This window comes from Strix aluco, chromosome 2 (genome assembly GCF_031877795.1).
Source record: "Strix aluco isolate bStrAlu1 chromosome 2, bStrAlu1.hap1, whole genome shotgun sequence".
Taxonomy (NCBI): Eukaryota; Metazoa; Chordata; class Aves; order Strigiformes; family Strigidae; genus Strix; species Strix aluco.
In genome coordinates, this window is record NC_133932.1 from 57,536,386 (window position 1) to 57,555,515 (window position 19,130).

Below are 19,130 nucleotides of genomic sequence, written 5' to 3' on the forward strand. Positions count from 1 at the left end.
TGCCAGTTTTCTGGCTACAAAGAACACTTCAGTTCCTCATGACTGCCAAGTTGGCAACCTTCTGCAACAATAAATGTACTATAAAGCAGAAAAAAGTATTCCAGGCAAAGAAAGGAGCTGTCTGCAGTGACATGGTAGAAAAAAAGAAAACACATTAGATGAAATTATTCACATTGCTGGCAGTAATGGAAATGTATAGCAGAACAGAAATGTGGAAAATGTTGGCAAAGATGAGGAAGAGAGATCACTTTTTTATTTAGTTTATTTTCAGTAAACTGTAATTTCTGTTAAATCAGAAATTCTAGCTAGGAAAAGTTGCAGAGTTACCTGGCATTGTGTAGGGTGATTTTTCTGAATGAGTCTCAGAGCTTCAAATTCTGTGGGGAGGTTATGAGTTTTAGCAAGTGTGGAATGTAGGTCTGGGGTATTCCTATTAACCATCGTGCAGCCATGGCTTAGGATATGTTGCAGTATGCTAAGCAAAACTTTTCAGTCTAGGATGCTTAAATTGTGGATGTGAACCAGAACTTTTCAAAGGGGCAAATAAATGTATTTGGCATTGGCATTAATAGGATTTTGGACTACTTTTGCAGCTTGAAGCTACAGAATAAATGTGCATTTTCCTCCCAGAATAACCTGAAATATAACTATCTATGAAGAACATCTTCCTAAACACAATCAAGAGAGAGATAGCTTTGTGGAGATACTCATGTGAAATTAAGGGCAGTTTTGGTTGAAACATAAGAGGGAGGAAATCAAAGCAGCTATGACACATGCTTTAGAACATCCCCTGATCAATACATTTCTAGTTAGAGATATAAGATTTCTGTCCAACAAAGTTACCTGCATACCCTTGTTCAGCAAAAGAGCCTATGTGGAATTTTAAGAACATGCTCATGTGGTATGGGAATGTTTTCTTAAGTCCAGGAACTAATTTAATACTTCAGAAAATTTACTTTAAACATCATAGCAAAAATAATTAACATTAGCTATTAGTTTAATTGAAAAAATTAAGTTATGTGCAACTGTCTGAAAGATCTAAAAATCTTCAGCTTGGGCGGCTGGAGGTCATTTCCATGTGAGTAACTTTAAGAGATTTTTAAAGTAATTTTCCTGGTCTGCTTTTTTTTTATTTTTTATTTTTTAATTTAAAGAAACTTGAAAATAAAAGTAATTGTTTGAATAAGCTATCTTCTGTAACAATCCTTTAGGGAGTTCTTATTTAAGTGACTATTCTATTGACTAATTTCACAAGCTTAGTGTTGCTCAAGTGAGTGCTAGCACTTACTATGTCCTTCAAGTTCTGTGTTTCTATGCAAATATTTTGAGTTCTGGGAAATATGAATGCTTGTTGTTTGTGCAAGCATCAGTCTTTTTAGTCCAAGTGGTATACTTTCTAACTGTGAGAACAATGAAATTATAAAGCTTTATAAAGGCTCCTAAGTGGAAGTACAGAATCAAGAAAACTCCAAACTATTAAGAAGGAGATTGCTTATATATAAAAAAGGCTTCATACTGTGACATCTGAAATATCAGGGAACCAGACTGAAGGAGTCTCGCAGTTTATTTTCAGTGTTGTGTACCTATTCTAGAAGGGATAGCAGAACTTTCTAATAAAACTGGCCAAAATCAGTCCCATTAGGTACTGGATATTCCGTAATTCTAACTACTCAAGTGACTTTTCAGAAAAATATGTGTCTGTGGGTTACAATGTATTAACCTTACCTGAGCTTAATTCAGAAACATTAGTTTTGGTGGTAGTGGCTGACATTCAGCTAGACTGCAGCTTGGACAGCTTGTCTAGTACCTACCACTGAGTTTGTAATGGACAGCTGAAAACAAAAATTTAAATAAAATTAGTGATCTCACTAGGAGAGTGTATGTTGCTGAAAGAAAGGCTGGGAGAAGCTTTTCTTTTGCACGTGCTGGAAACACAAAATCAGATGTATAATGTTGCATAAAAGTGAAACTCTAGAGCTGTGATCTTTATGAGCAAGTTTATTAAACAAATGCATATTTTCATCATTTTTTAAAAGTCTCTTATGTGGCTTTTTAGACCATTCCATACATCTTGTCTCCTTTTGTTTTTAAAATATTTAATATAAATTCTAAATCAGTCTTATTATTTTATACGAATACTTTATGCATGCACACACACTTTGAGTTTTTTATGCTTCTAGCATTATTTAATCACAAAATGTCCCACCTTTCCCTATTTTTTAAAAAAGTTTCTGTCTCAAGTAGGAGGTACTTCCCTATTATATTTCAGTTTTGCACCCAAAATTGTTCAGGCTTTAGACCCTGACAGGATAGATTTTTTAAAAGGAGAAAATTGTTTTTATTGTTGTCAATTGTTTCTACATTCTTCTTTTTTAACAAAAAGCAGTTAACATGCTTAAGTTCAAATCTTTTAGATAATGCAAAGGTGGAGATGAGAATTGTGTTATCTTTTAGATAACGCAAAGGTGGAGATGAGAATTGAAGAAGTTTTAGTCTTGAAAATAAAAGTTCAGGGAATTCAAAAAGGCCTGCTCTAATAAAAAGTTTTGGATAAACGTAGCTGGTGCTGTCATGATGCATTCCAGTTTATAGCAGTTGATGTATATATATATATGCAAAAACCTTTTCGAAATAACTTTTAATTACATACTCACTGAAAAGAAATAAAATCTTGTCTTTTCAATATACATTGTTATCAGAATACCAGATGTGAGCACTATCAAATATAAGATCCAGCTGTTCATTTTGTTTAAATAAAAAAATATGAAATTATGTTTATTAAAAACCTTCATCCTACATTTACAATCCAAGTTCATAGGAAGTGAAATAACAAATCTTTAAGCTTCTTTCTGAATTTCTAGCTCCAATAGAGAAGTTATCAGAAACCACAGCTGTTTACGAATGGGTTACTAAGGGTTTGATAATGCAGGAGAGGAGAGGTAGGAAGGAAGCAGAGAACTGACAGAGCAGAAGCTCACCTAAGAAAGGGAGGTGGAGCTGCAATAAGATCCAAACAGAATTTTGCTGTGCCAGGAGCTGGAAATACCATATATCTTGGGTTACAACCTGTTTAATTACATTTCTGAACAGAGGCTTAGTAAACCTCTACACTGATATATCTGGATGTTGAGCTGTTGTAAGCTCTTGATGCTTGGGATTTATGTTTTCCCAGTTGCCCATGTAGTGATATTCAGTGACCTACCTGAGGTATGTATCTTATCCAGTTCTTGATGGCTGGATAATGGCAAGGCTTAATTGGCTTGGAGAATATCTACCAAAGAGAGAGTGATTTATTTATGGATTGCAAGTGAAAGTTATTGTTAGTGAAAATAGCCATTTTGTAGCTTTACAAAGAGCTGTCCACCTTACATGCAGATAGTTTAAAATAAAAAGTTGTGTTTATCAGCTAATATACAATCAATAACAGATTCACTGTGGTTAATTGGCACGGAGTGTACATCGTTGATGTAGCATGATTAAGATAGCAACACAAAGTTTTCTGGTCCCAAGAACCTAGGTGTTTTGTTTGTTTGTCCCAGGAGAGGGGTGCAAGCAGGTGATAGGCAATAATTGAGTGAACTGGAAGAGATGAAATCAGATGAAACCTACTTACAAATGCACTGTGAGTTTGTGTCTTCATCCAAAAGGCACATCAAGTGGGAAAGCCCAGCAACTAAGAGGCAGGTGAAAGCACATCCATTTCTTTATTTATTTTTAAACGAGAGGGAACAGTCACAAGGCAGGAAGTTATTTCTTTATAGATTTATTTTTGAAAAAAATGTTGGGTTTCCAAAGAAATCACACAAATAATTAGCATACATGTTGTTATGAAAATAGCTGCTGCAAAAATCTATTTCAAGGAGATTCTAATCAGTCTTTTTACCAGAATACCATTTGAGCTAGTTTCAGACACTACTTATTTTCTCTTTAGTTTACAATCCTTCCCTTCTGTGTCCAAATTGCTCATAGCAGTGAATGCCAGATCAGCCCTTAAGGCATCAAAGATACTTGTTTTCCTTCCTGAAACGCATAATCAGGCACTTGGCATCAGTGGCTATGACATACCAAGCTAAGTAATAATAACAGACATAATTTTGCATCCCCTGTATAAAGATAGAGGAGAACTAAATCCAGAAAAAAATGACAGGATGTATTTGCACTACCTGATGAGTTTTTCTTCTTTTGTCTAATTTTTATTGACCTGTGTTTTGCTTCCTTATGCAATCAGTATTAGACAAGCTAGAAAAGCTAGAGATTTGTTGAAAGTTTATACTATTGATACTGCGGCAATTTTTGTCATTGATTTAAATGGGAGCAAACTCAAGCCTTTGGTATTACTCCTAAGAGTCAAGAGGAAAATTTATTTGAACAGATACTGAACACATCTTACGATACATTCTGAAAGGAGAAAGCTCAAGGATTTACAGACATTTTCACATATCTTCAAGCACAGATTTCTCAAGCAGTTCCAGGCAGCAGTATTGCAATGCTCTGACAATATAAACTGTCACAGGCAGTTGTCACAAAGTCGTTCCCATCATTTGCAGGATGTTAAGAAGTAGCAGAATTGAGAATTTTTTTTAATGCTCAATTTAAATGCTTGATTTTTTAAAAAATGTAAGCAGTATATGCTTACATATCTGAAAATGCCAATTAACTATTTTTAAATTCATCTCCATCAGCTGATATAAGGTTTAAATTATGTAAGTGTATAATATTTTCTCCATTCTGTTAAAGGATGCTTAGGAACAAGTGAGGAACTACCAACTCTACAGTAATTAAAACTCCTTCTATTTTTATCCAGAGAAGCCAGAAAAGTTGCAATGGTCAAAGCATAATTATAATATATGTCTTTTCCTCTCTTTTTATATCATTTAGATGTCAGCATGAATCAATTCCAAGTTCACTCGTTACTGGAGTCCTGTGCACACAATGACACCAAAGGACTTGGGAAAGTAACTGAGCTGACTTACGTAAGTCTCCATTCAGCCTTCTGCTTGACACTGAATGGCTCCTAAACAGACAGAGGAAGGATGGTTCTGTAACATAGCACAGTATGCTTTATACCATGTTTCACAGATGAGTAAGAATGTTTCTTTTTTTGTTCCTTTTCTGCAAAAGATAAAAATTATGCATCTGGACTGTTTGGGGTTTAGGGGTTTTTTTATTTTTAAATCCACACTAGGCTAAAATCTTAATTTTTTTGTCAGTGTTATTCAGAAAACAAGAGCAGGCAAACAAACTTCTTACTAAGTACTTACATATTTCTACAGCATTAGAACATGGAGCTTTATCTATAATTAGTACTGTAGGACTCTAGCACAGTGCAAATACTGAACAGTAATAATAGTAATTAATAAACTAGGTTTTCTTTTAGACATGCAGGTGGGTTTCACAGTCCTGGGGAGAATAATAGAATAAGAAAAAAGGACTGTAGGTGAAAAATATTAGACATTAAATCTGGAAGCCAGACAGATATCAGATAAGGAAAAAAGCTCTATGTAAGTACATGTCAGCCCAAATATATATTGCAGTGGCAGTTCTTTGTACTCAATTTGTTGGCAATCTGGTGTCATCCATCTCTGTAACACATTATTTGAACAACACAGCAATGCAATTGGTGCATCATAATTGATTTAGTGGGTTATGGAGAATGGAAGAAATCACAATTCACCTTTCCTTCTTACCCTGACCTATACTACCGGATCAATTCAGTGGAGTTAATGGCACGTAAAAGTAGAGTAAATCAGAAGACATCATTTCTCATACAGGAGTCTGCTACCTTGTAAGATTTACTGTTTCATGGGGTCAGCAAAGCAAACATTAGAGGTGGATTAAAAAAAATTATTGTGACATAATGTTATGATTGGTCCCAATATTTCAAGTTATGCACATTGAAGATAGGAGAAAGTTACCAGTAGAGGTGAGGAAAAACTCTTTGTACATCTGCCCAAATGCATTGTGGGATTAATTCACTTATTTCCTCTCAATCATCTTGTAGTAATTGGTCCAATCTACTTTGGGAAACTGTTTCTTTTGAGGAAGAAACTGAATTACAAGCAAACGGAAGAAAGGTTTGGTACTGGATATGATAGATCAAGGTGGATAAAGGTCTTATGTTTCCAATGTTGAGCATTTAGGCCCTGTCACAATAAATAAAAATAGTCCTGTCACAATTTTAAGGAGGCATCAAGACTGTTAGAGCACTCTCCCAGCAGGTGGAAGGTGGGGAGTCAAGTCCATTCTTAGCCCTATGTTGATGTCCCAGTGAAAATGACCTTCCAAGTGAAGGTTAGACTAATCCAATTTGGGATGAGAAAAAAGAGGGAGTTATGGAGAACACTGGAAATTGGTGGTTCTGAAGGGAAGTAAAGATCTAAAAGGCAGTGAAAGGCTTTTAACCTCAGCCAGTAAGGTATTATTGGTCATCTTCCCAGAAAAAAAACCCAAACTTTTTTTCTCATATATGATTTGTGCTAAAGCTTTCAGACTGTGATTTTCAAAAGTACTTTAGAGAAAAGTAAGAATTTAGCAGGACACAAACTTTGTGTAAAGTCTTCTTCTCCAGTCATTGTCTTTAAACAGAGACTTGTGCTTTGTAGTTCAACTGTGGAACTTTTCTTCCTGATAAGAAGGTAGAAGTAGTTAATGTAGTAAAGTGGAAAAAAATGGGTCCATAATGCCATGCTAGATTTGAATGTGCTTTTAAAAAGTTAAATGTAGATGAAACCTGTCATTTACAGCAGCTTAACTCAGCTTTCTTACATTTATTTAATTCAATTAGCAGTTACATCCTCACATTGCTACCCCCACTGCCATCATGTCAGAGAGATTGTTCTAAATGTTAGAAGCCAGTTGCTTTGATGCAGCGTGGCGAAGGAACTGTGTAGAACTGAAAGACATATCCAAATACCATGCTGATATATTTTACTACTGAAAATAATCATAACGTAGGAAATGTTTGCTTTGTTCTCGGAGTAAAAGCCATGTTGGCATGTGTTAAGCATATCAGGAAAGTATTTTATTCAAGAAGACTTTCATCTTCTGCCAACCTTATTTTTCTTTTTTTTTTTTTTTTTCTAGAGGTCTATTTGCAGCATGTGATCTTTTTGTTTTTCTTGTTGTAGGAAAACTACATGATTCTAAAAGACCTGTCATTTTCATGCAAATATAAAGTAACTGTTTTGCCTGCAAAATCCAGAGGTCGTTTTAAGGCTGAGAGTATTTTCTTTGTTACCCCACCTTGCTCTGCATTTAAAGAAAAAAGCCACAAGCACATTAATTGTCCTGCTGAAGGAGGTAAGGCATGATCTGGAGAACTAGCCGAATAGTTTCAAATGCATTTATAATTACCAAAAAAAAGTCTTTAAAAGCAATTCTAAAATGGGAAATGAAAGATTCAGAACAAATAAAGATATGACTAATGCTTATGTGAAAAATCAAATTAAATACAGAGCGGTATAGATTTTGGCTAGTATATTACTGTTTTGTCAATTAAGTGATGATTTTAGTGGACTGTTTATAAACATATGACATTTGTTATTGTTATTTATTTTTGTAAGGAGGAACAGTTTCCCAGTTATATTTATTATAGTGATGGATGATAACTGTAAACATGATTATGCTGGCATGACCCATCTTTTGAATGTTTTGCTACTGATGCAAGCTGCTTTTTCAGTTTGCTTTTGTTTAGGTTAATTTCACTCTCAAATAACAAATAAAGTCACTCATACCTTTTACAGCATTGCCACAATGGTAGGTATAGCTAGAGGGTTATGGCAATCACAGAATTATCGAGTTATTGGTTGGAAAGGACCTCTGGGGTTAGCTAGTCCAGCCACCTGCTTGAAGCAGGACTGTTGCCAGCACTAGGTTAGGTCAGCCATGGCTGTGCACAGCCAAGTCTGGAAACCTCTCTCTTCAGTTAGAGGGTGGCCCTCTCACTTTCAGTCTCTGCTGTCCCAAAGGGTGCTCCCATGCTCTGTGGGTTACCTCAGAGTCCTGCTGGCCACCACTGCCATTTCCTCACTGCTGCTCCTGATGGTTTCCATCATTACAGCCTTCCTGGGCAACTGCAACTCAGGGATGTTTCCTCTAATCAGAGTGCTCCTATTAACTGGTACTACAGTTTTAGGGCATGAATTTTACTTTTTGCCTGCATCATGGAGTTCTGTGCTATCCTGTGGGTTTTGTTGTGGTCCCAAAACTGAAAGTTGGAGTTCAGGTACTCTAAAATAGAGAGGAGCAGGAGGATGGCTGCCTGTGAATGAGGCACTTTACATGCCATAGGCTTTTCTTTCTGTCACCTGCAGCTGACAGCAGTTGATCTGAAGTTTGAATTTTGCCCAAAATGCCAAAGGAATATATCAAAGGGAGGCTTTGGTTAACAGTGAAAATGCGATGCCAGAAAGCTGTCTGAATCCTGGGTAACACCAGAAGAAAGCTCTGTCTGACCTTGATTTGTGGATATAAATTAACATTATTGAACATTATCTCTCAAAGTTTAGCTTATCTTTTTGCTTTCCAAATTTATAGTGCCAGTTCTACCCAAAGTGTTGGCCAAACCCGAGAATCTATCTGCGTCTTTCATTGTTCAGGAAGGTAACATCACTGGTCATTTTTCCTGGAAGATATCTAAGGCAGACCTTCACCAGCCCATGACAGGGTTTCAAGTCACTTGGGCAGAAGTAACCACGGAAAGCCGGCAGAACAGCTTACCCAACAGCATCATTTCACAGTCACAGATACTGCCAGCAGTAAGTTCTTTGTTACTTTTCTTTGCTAGCGGCTTCATAAGTGTGTGAGTACATAGCCTATTTTTAATGTTTAATGGTGACGCAGCTGTCACATATAGCGTTCTCTGGCTCTGCAGGCAAGTTGGAGCAGGAAGTGCTTAATTTTTCCTCCTTGCTGGAGATACAAAGCACAGCTACTCTTCTTGATGACACATCAAGCATTTTAATGTGCACAACTGTCAAATTAGCAACCATTGTCTGAGAAATGCCTGAAGGGAGGAAAAGATCATCTGTGTGGCAATAGATAGTTTTTATTTTCTTTTGATGATCAGGCTGTTCAACTTGGCGGTTACTATAGTTTTACTAATTATTTGGTGTCCAATTTGATGGATTTAAGAGAATTTTCTCCTCCTTTGAGTCACTCATTGCTCTAAGAAAAATAAAAATCACTTCCCCCTCTGCCAATATACACCATTGTCCAATGGACAAATAATTTAAAGGAGAACTAGATTTCACTGTTTATTGAAAGTGCGAGAGTTAACAATTTGAGTTCTTCCTCCTATTTGCTTTAAGATGGCCTTTGCTGTTTCAGTTCCTCCTTTGGCAGAGTCAGGTGAAGAGCATTTCTTTCAGACTCTGCTGCCAGATCCACCAGAGTCAACAAAAGGGCTTAAGGAGATGGCCTTGATCCAAAATCTGCTAACAACTTTGGGAGTCTTTCCATTCACTTCAGGGAAGTGGATCAGGTGATTGTGTCTAGAGCAGAATTGGCTGAAAATCTTTCCACAACATTTATTTCATCAAAGAATGTGTAAAATGTTTTGCTGGCCGCATCTTACATTCAGCGTGTTTTCCACAAATCCAAGACAAGGTTCTCACTATTCTGTCTTAATTCCTAGCAAACTGCCCGAGGGCTAGGGCACACATGTTTCAAAGCCTGTTGTCCTGGGGGAGTGCAGCAAAGCTGATGATGGATTCTCTAAAACTATGGGGCAAGCTACCACGCAGTGTACTGAGCTGTTTTGTTACAGCTTAGTACTGACTTGGTATGATCCGCACAAATTCACTCAAAGCTCAACCTGCAGTCCAGAGCAGAAGCACAGGGCAGATACAGCCTTGGTCTTTTCAGCAAGGGTTACCTTCAAGTGGTTACTCAGTCACAGACCTTTGGCTGCAAACAGCCACCTTAGCACAATAATAAGCAAAGTTACAGATCATGAGATGTTGATTTTCACTTTGGTTTTCATCTTTTTTTCTAGGAGCAGGCACATGTTTTATTCATAATTTCCATTCCTTTTTTTAAGCTTTTGGTCCAGTGAGGTCTGAAATATATATATAAAGTTTTATTTAAAACACTCCTTTGCATTGTGTTATGATTTAACTTTTTATCTTTGTTTTCATTTGGTTTCACTACTGTAGAGCCTGAAGATTTAATTTAATTTTCTTAGTTTATTTATTTATTTATTATAATAATCAATTTATTCCTTTTATTTAATTAGCTATCACTCTATGTATCTGTCTATTTATGGCAACTGGTTAACTTGCAGAAAACTCTGATTTGAGTTGAAACAGTATCTCCTGCCTCTCAGAAACCACCAGAATGTAGCATATTTTACAGTGAGGATCATTCACTCTTTCTTGTTGGTAGCCTCTGACTGATAAAAATTTAATATTTACACAACCAGAGCTTAAACGCACAGGTCCCAGCTGCTGGAGGAGCACCTGAATGAGCAGGCTGAGTGCATGAGTGCAATGTATGCACTTTTCTCTCTCTCCTACCCATTCAGTATTTTGTATGAGGTGGAACAGCTTCAGCAAGGTCTGTTAAGAGCAGCCCCATCTCAGAATATGTGCCAATTTGGCAGCAAAACTACATTTCCCTCCACCTTTTCTCTCCTTTCCCCTTTACTGCTAGCTCTGGCAGTAACAGAAACTTACCAGTTATTCCCACAGCTCACTTAGGTCCCCCTGCATGGTGCTGGGTGCAGTGCTCGCCAGAAGAACTTGCCCTGCAAATTCCTGGCTAGCCCATCCTGGCTAGTTGCAGGAGCCCACTGCACCATCTGGCATCACTGCCACACTGTCCCCTTTCTGGGACTGGACCTTTTCAGCTTGGAATAAGGTGAATCAGGACCTTTGATTCCTTAATACCCTTTAGTCTTTAGCCAGATGTATTCCCCTTTGGGAGCATTTATAAACTGACTCTGAAATTATTTTGCACAGGTGTAAGTGACCATGAAAGGTATGGAGCAGTGAAAAGTGAGTCCATCATGCCAGAAATGGGATTAAGAACAGAGGGCAAATTCTTATGGTGTAACTGGGACAAACCTGCTGAAATCAGTGTAGCCACGCTTACTTTCACTAGCTGCAGCAGGGGCCCCAGGCCTGCCATTAATTAATTTACCAATTAGTAGAATTCACAGGCACATCCAAAATAAAAACAAGTTTATATAATGACCATGTTTGTAAAGAGAAAGATTAGGAAGTTCCTTTTGTTTTTTTTGGTGAAGGGCACATCATCCATTTTCCAGAACACTAAGGAACAACTTGGACCTCTTACACATGAAACCATAACATTATGGTAAAAAGTCTGCTCAAAGGGAATAGCAAGCAAAATATTCAGAACAAACCCTCTCAACAGAATGATGCATACATTAAATCCTTTTAACAGAATTCAAAGAAAATAATTTGTGGGTGCTGAGAGTGACATAACCTGTTTAAACCACTGATTTGTGTGAATAGAGAAACTGTGTTTTATTTTTAGATGCTCTGAGAATTAATGTGATTTATTTATTTTTAGGATCATTATGTACTTACTGTGCCCAACCTGAGGCCATCAATGCTGTACCGCTTGGAAGTACAAGTGCTGACAACTGGTGGGGAAGGTCCAGCTACGATAAAGTCATTCCGAACACCCGAACTTCCTCCATTTTCACCCCACAGTAAGTACTACACCATTTTGACATGAGATTACATGTTACAAAACTTCAGTCCTCCACATGTAAGCAGTTTGTTCGAGCCTTACAGTCTTTATTGATTCCAGTAGCGTTCCATAAACTTAAGATGTGTGAAAATATTGGGTTTCTCCCCCCATAATTGTCCATCAGCAATGATGGAAGAAAATGCAGTCTTTTGCTCAGTTTCTGTGATCTGACATTTACCATTCATTGCACTACAGCTCTTTGGCTTATGCCTGTAGCACTTGGGATTCAAAGTTGGTCTGTCCTCCAGGTACTACCTAGGCCTGGGATTCCTTAGCTTTCAAGATCAGATTTTTCTGGGTGCATTCAGTCCAGCGTGGCTAGAGCCTGATCGTATTTCTAAAGGACTGCAAACCTCTTAAAGGCCATTTCCAGCATTTTATATGTTTCTGAAAACTACAGCTCAGTGTTGTGAAGCCCAGTAAAAAATGTAATGAATTAGTCCAGGATTCATCTGCTTGAATCTTTTTGTCCTTTCACAGTCCCACTAAGGTTGTCTGGATTGAACATGCACAGAGTTGTCAGCACAGGTAGTTCATTTATAAGCTGAAGGACTGCAAGCTGAAGGCCTCACAAAGCTTTTTTAGTATGGATAAATGTTGGTATTGCATATTCAGGGATTGATATGTGCATATTTTCCTATTCTTTTGTTTAGGACCTCATCTGAAGCAACATCATCCACATCACTACAAGCCACCCCCAGAGAAATATTAGACTGTTTCAGATGATTATACAAATAACTGAGAGAAAAACTGAGCTCCCAAAAGAGGCCTGGGAAAAGGCACATCTGTAGGAACAGTGAACCCAGTTTTCCAGTGGAAGTTACCATCCTGTACGATCTGTATCTACTTCTCTGTAGTTTAGGCATGAAGGATGGTATCTGTTCCAAGATCAGGATGAAATATACAGCAAATATTTCAGTACCACCACTATTCAACAAACTGAAGATCACATCCAACTCAACACCTGTGAGAAAATCTGAATTGTGTTCATTATAATGTTTTTGTATTTCTATGTTTAAAGTAGATTGAAATGGTGCAGTGTGTACAGGTTTTTCTCTTAGTGACTTCATTGTTAATATTTGCAAGGTTGTCCTGTGATGTATACATACTTTTGAACACTGGAGGCCATGTTCTCATCAGCATGTTTAAGTGATCTATTTTACTTAAAGCTCTGCCTGTCACCAGTTTAAGCCCTAATGTATTTTGCCATTAAAGAAGATCTCCATATGTCTGAAATAAGGACATAAGTAAAATAAATACCAGTAGCAGAAACCCTCAAATAGTATTTAGTAATTGCAGTATCACCACAGAGGAAAATGATGATACATTTGTATCACCCATATGTTCTGAAGTGGCGTGTAGATCTTCTATTAATGTAGTTAATAGCTAAAAAATATTCAGGGTAGATGTACCATTGTAAAGAAACAGATGACAATTAATAGAATTGTTGAAAATGAATAGAAATTAATGCAATTAATTGATAGGTCCTGGAGAATGAGTTTTAAAACCCCACACAATTTTTCGGTATATAATATTTCAAGGTATAATAATATCTTGAAAAGAAACACCAATTTTCTAGTTAAAAATACAAATAGTTAACATTAACATTTTAGAAACTGAAATTCTGAGGCACATTTATTATTCAAGTAGCCATAGAGCTACTATTTGGCTTTGGATTTTGATGCGCATATTTCTTTTCCCCATGGATCTTTAGAACATAAAGATGGATGCATTGGCTCTATTCTGCTGTTTCGCTTACAGAAAGAATGATGTGACAAGATTCTGGCATCTGGAAAACATTGGCTTATAGTTTATTTGAATGCATTTTTCAAATTTAGACAGAAGGGTGCCCTTTTTAACCATAAGGGAATTCATATTACCTTATTGTGCAATATAAACTGACTAGAGTAATTTGCCACATAGAGAGACAAACATCAATAGTAAACAGAAACTTCTTGGATTTATTATGAGAGGGTGGAAATTATCTGCCAATAAATGCTCATACAAATGCTCATAATCATCTTATAACGTTCAAGATGTTCAAAGTGCTCCTGCATTCTTTGGCACCGTTTCCATTACTCCCTGAAACATCACATGAGGATAACATACCTCAAACACTCAGGAGTCAAACTTGACAAGGTGGTCACTTTTTCTACCAGCAGATGCTACAGACTCACCTGTATTTCATATTTGCCTGACATATTCAGTGAGAGAAGCTCAGACATTAGTGGTAAATATATATTCCTTCTCTTGACAAACTGTTTTGTGGAAAAGCAAATATGAAGAAAAGAAATAGATACCTGAAACTGAGGATCAGAGTTACGTTTATTGTAGTAGAGCATTCACAAAATATTCAAATACATTTTGTCTATACTGAAGTTTACAGCTTTTTGTTTCATGTGGCTTGATACCACAGGGGTGAAAGAAACTCGGTTAATTTCTGATCACTTGCTCATTCTACCTTATTTTTTTTCCATTCTCTTTCTACTTTGCTTGTTGTCTTTTTTGATATGCTCTCAGTGACCAAGAACTTTTCCAGACATTTTCTATTGCTACATGGTTTGGGCCTTTAACATATTTCGAAATATTAAAGGCTATGGTGCTTTTAATTCCTTCCTCTATCATTCTGTCATCTCTCCTTTTCCAAAATACATTAGCAAATAAACAGATGAACTCTTCTTTGTAAAATCTCTACTATAAAGGTTTATTTTCAATTTTGACAGAAGGCCAGAGTCTCAGAGATTTTTGTTGGGATGGAAATGTTTTTTGTGTACAAGTGTTTAGCAAAGAAAACACAATTTGAGTCAAACTGGTGGTGCAGCACTGCTCTGACACTGAGATTGCACAGGGTGTAGGTAAGGCTAGAAGTGATCTCCGTGGTGTTTGCTGGGAGCTGGAGTCAGTGGGATCAGAGAAAGTAATTACCTCGAGCTTCTCTGACAAATTCTGTCCAAACCTTTCAATCACAGTCTATTCTAGTTATGCTGGGGCAAAGCTGTAGTGACTTGATTAATGTTAATGAAATTATGTTTCGTTCATAGTGACATGGTAAAGCATAGAACACGTGTGTCAATCTTTATTACAATGATGCCAAATATGGCTTGGAGGTAAACTGGAAGTTTGCATCCCTGAGTGATCATACCCTTAGTCTTGGTTGCTGAGGGGAAGCCTCATTCTTCTGAAAGGAATCAAAATGGTTACTGTTTGCTGATGCGAGTCTCTTTGAAGGATTCAACTTTTAAAAGTAAGAGTGTACTTTTGAAGAACATGGAGGGCTTTTCCCTTTTGAAGTAGATTCTGGAAATCAAAAAAAATTTTATAAAGTAGAATTATATTGAACAAATGTATAGTATAGAGTCCACTAAGATGTAAATTATTTTTTTCCTTCTACAAATCAGCTTATCAACTAACCTTTCAAGTCACCCTCCAAATCAAAAATGAAAAAAAGAAAGACAACAGAGCTCATGCATGGATGTTAAATTCCTGACTAAGTGTAGTTTCCTGGTTATTCTTTGAATTTAGCAGTACAGATTTGAAGTTGTTAGTGCCTAATTCTTAAAGCCTTGTTTGCTGAATTTTACAGGGTATTGTCCTAATTTACTAGCCTAATTCACATTAAACATTTAATTCCGCAATAGAGTTGTAATTCACTACTTGATTCACTAGTTAAAGATTTATTTTCTCTAATGATGTTGCGTAATACAGAGTTAATATAGATATTGGGATGTTTTTAGATACGCTGCACCTTTACACTAATGTATTATTTGCTATGTACGATTCTGATGAATTTGTCAGTTGACTTCAGGATGCATTTTATCTTAAAGGAGAATTATAAGATTATGCCATTTTTACTAACTGCTTTTTCTTCATTGTGATTTTTGTTTAAGAAGAGAATGGTTTGTTCTTGCTATATCTTTTTTGACCATTTTTGAGTTGTTTATAGAGCAGGAGAAATTCAAATAAGACAGAGCTTGTCCTGTATCATCTATGTGTATGATCTTGAATATTCATTAAGAATATAGAAGATAGACAATAAGACAGACGTCTGACTTCTGAAATGGTGAACACCCTCAACTTGGTGGCTTCAGAAAAAGCTGAGGACATGGTGTGGCAATGCTAACATTGACAATTAATGTTTGGCGTGGTCACACGCAAAGTCAAAGAAATACTCATTGCTAATGTGAATGGGAATTTTACCATTGGTATTGGCAGAACTGTACAGAAACCTTAATACTGAGTCAATTTATTCCACAATACTTTAGTCTCCATGCTCCCAACTGGAGTCAGGGAGAGTTGCAGATAAGCAGGCCCTGATTCGGGAAGGTATGCAGAAGAGGAAAATTCCATATGCACGAAAGAAGTCAGTAGGATGGAAGTAAACCTGTGCGGTTAAAAATTACCTTAGTGATGCCTCAAATAAAGCATGGATGTCAAAATTTGCTTGAATACTGCCTTAAATCAGGGCATTGTAGAACAAAGTGTGGAACCCAGACAGTTCTAAATTCTGTGTACAACACCATAAAAATTTTTATTTTTGTCTTGTGTATATGTAAATGTAGTTGTGATATTGACTTATTTATTAATTCATTTTCTTATACTATGTGCCAAGTATATTCCTACCCTTTTGATCAGTACCTGTGAACATCAATTACTAAGAATAATGTTATGCAAACTTGTGCATTGTAACCAGGAATATGATGCTAATAAGCTGTTGCATGTAGTTTTAAATAATTAAGAAAACCCTTTATTTAAAAAATGTAAATGAATACCTGCAGATGTTAATGATTATATATGGTTTTGCATGCCAAAACTCATTGTTCAGTTGTGGGCATGAAATGTAACGACTGTATTACCTCTACTGAATATATTAGTAAGGTACAATTTACAAAATAATTAACAGAGCTCTATATGTAAAATTTTTCCTTTTTACTTAATTATATTGTAGTAGAGGTAACAGAACTGCTTCTCTGTTACCCAAATTGGCTGTAGAAATTATGTTCCTATAACACTCATTTAAAGTCAGTATTTATTTATGTATGTAATACAAAAAGATTGGTCTTATGTGTTTGTCCTGTTACTTAGAGAAAAAAATACACTTCTTGTAAAAACAATTTGTAAAAAACTGTAAATGTAAATAGAGTCTGATTTCTTTTACTCACTATTTTCATGTTTAGAATTTGTACATACTGTTTAGGTAATAAACTATCCTACATCAAAATCTTGCTACATCATCTCGTCCATACAGAATTTATAGTTTTGTTTTAAGTTGAAGACAGTCATCTAAGAAAAATCAGTGTCACACCAAGTACCTTTGCTACATCTAAATTTCATTGTGTATAAAGTCATACCATTTTATCCTCTGTTTACTACAGCATTTTGTTTTCTTTAGAAAGTGATCAAAATAATGTGAAAATAAATTTAGATATAATTCGAGTCTTTTACATTGAAAAGCAATCATTGAAGTAAAAAATCAGACTCAAGAACTTGCCATCCCTTTCTCTGTTTTAATGGGATAGTTCACAGTGAAGATTTGTTCACCCTTTGTAATACTGACTTAAAATAATTAAAATGTTACTGGATCTATGTCAGTGGCCTGATCTTACAAGTCAAGATTTTCATGGTTGATATGATGGTGAAATCTATGTGTACACCAAATTTTGAGTATTTTCTATTTTAAAGTGCAGTATCCCGTGATTTAAATTCTATATTTTTAATAAATATAAATATCTGTCTTAGTACAAACATTTAACTGTTTCAACTTGTCATAGATGTGCTATCATTCTCAGATGCAATATCCTTAGTTTGGGGATGCTCCTTTGACTTACTCCTGACTTACCTAATAAACATTTAGATTTTGTTAACTTGCACATAAACTCCAAAATTTCCTGGTATTTCTTTCTCATTAGAATAACTGCTTAAAATTTTGGGTTTGGTTTTCCTTTTACATAAATGGATAATATTTAGAAAAAACCACGTACTTAAATTTCTCTGCAGGTTGGACTATTTGAATTATATTTGTTACTATGATTCAGTAAACCCAGACAAGAATGATATATCACCATGGATAGGTAAGTTGTTATAATAAATAGTTCAATTGTTCTATACACTGTAATTCAAAATAGTCATTCATTTTTTCTTGCCATAACTTCAAATATTTTAGTCAACATTGAATTAAAAGACACAATGACTGGATGATCTGAATCATATGAAATAAAACAAATTTGTTATATATTGAACAGTATTGACCATTTTGGTTTGGGGTTTTGTGTCTTGTACTTCTGTACAACTTGGCTTTTGTTCATCTAAAAGCAGAATGCACTCAAAAGATTCAATTTCATAAAAAAAATTAATACAATGGAAGCTTTTTACAGTACAACCTCACCCCCATACTTCTGTTTTCTTGTTACAGGTGTTGTATTGTCATCGCCTGGATATATGCCAGCTTCCTTGAGGAAGGCCTTGGGCCATAACACTGGCTGCTAGCCCATCAGTAGCAATGCAGCACTTGTAAGGGTAAAGAAATCACTGGGGAGAACATTGAGAACATAAGCTTTGAAATAAAGCCAATGTGCAAAACTCCTGCAGATTTGAAGGGGATGTGGTTCAGCAGAAGCGAATTGCTGCATCCCCTTTGGATTGTGCTTAATAGCCTTCCTGCTTCTACTCAAGGTGCTGGCAGAAGCATAGATTAATACTTAATATGTGCCTTGCTATAACCGTTTACTGAGAGTGCCATGTGGCACAGAAACTGGAGAATTTATGAATGCTTTTGGTACCCCGTTCCTCACCTGTGATGGGGATTTGTTCACGTGACTTAATAATAAGCTACATTCAGGGGGTGTGTTTCTTCTCAATGGAAGATCAACTTTGAAAATAGTGGGTTGTCATTTTTCAAGAGAGTTAGGCAAATATGCTATGCACAAATATCCCTTTATATTTGTGAGCAAAATCTGTTTGTACACCAAATAGAGCTTGCTTGTCTTTTTTTCACAAGCTGTCCAGTAATATATATGTTCAACAGGTTCAAAATTGTCAATGTTTAAAAGTAACTGGATTTGTTGATTAGTACTCATTAGCCAACATATTTTTCATATTTTTATAATATTTAGAAAATGTTGCCTGACTTAAATGGTTCAGACTGCACAGTTATAGTAGATGCAGAGTGATAGGCTGTAACTTCCATGCTGTCATTTCTGTGTAAGTGAAAGGCAGAGGAGGCAGATTGGGGACAGAAGAGCATAGGTGGCACAAAAAGAAGCTAATCATCTGATGTACTTGTTTCTTTGCAGACATCCAATTTCCAGTATTAGTAATTATCTGCAAACATTCAAAATGTCCTTTAAATTTATTTTCTGAGATGTGCTGCAATACTTGCTTGAAATGTAAATATTTCAGACTTTCAGTGAATGTAC

At 36.0% G+C, this 19,130-nt stretch overlaps 1 protein-coding gene across 1 annotated transcript in view; it reads left to right on the forward strand.

The window, feature by feature from the left end:
* Positions 1 to 16,936, forward strand: part of ANOS1 (anosmin 1) — a 151,738-nt gene extending 134,802 nt beyond the window's left edge. The window contains exons 10-14 of the mRNA XM_074814874.1: positions 4,879 to 4,973; positions 7,128 to 7,299; positions 8,536 to 8,756; positions 11,536 to 11,677; positions 12,372 to 16,936. Coding sequence (XP_074670975.1) covers positions 4,879 to 4,973; positions 7,128 to 7,299; positions 8,536 to 8,756; positions 11,536 to 11,677; positions 12,372 to 12,430 — 689 coding nt within the window. The 3' untranslated portion in view covers positions 12,431 to 16,936. The remainder of the gene's footprint in view (positions 1 to 4,878; positions 4,974 to 7,127; positions 7,300 to 8,535; positions 8,757 to 11,535; positions 11,678 to 12,371) is intronic.
* The last annotated feature ends 2,194 nt before the right edge of the window (positions 16,937 to 19,130 follow it).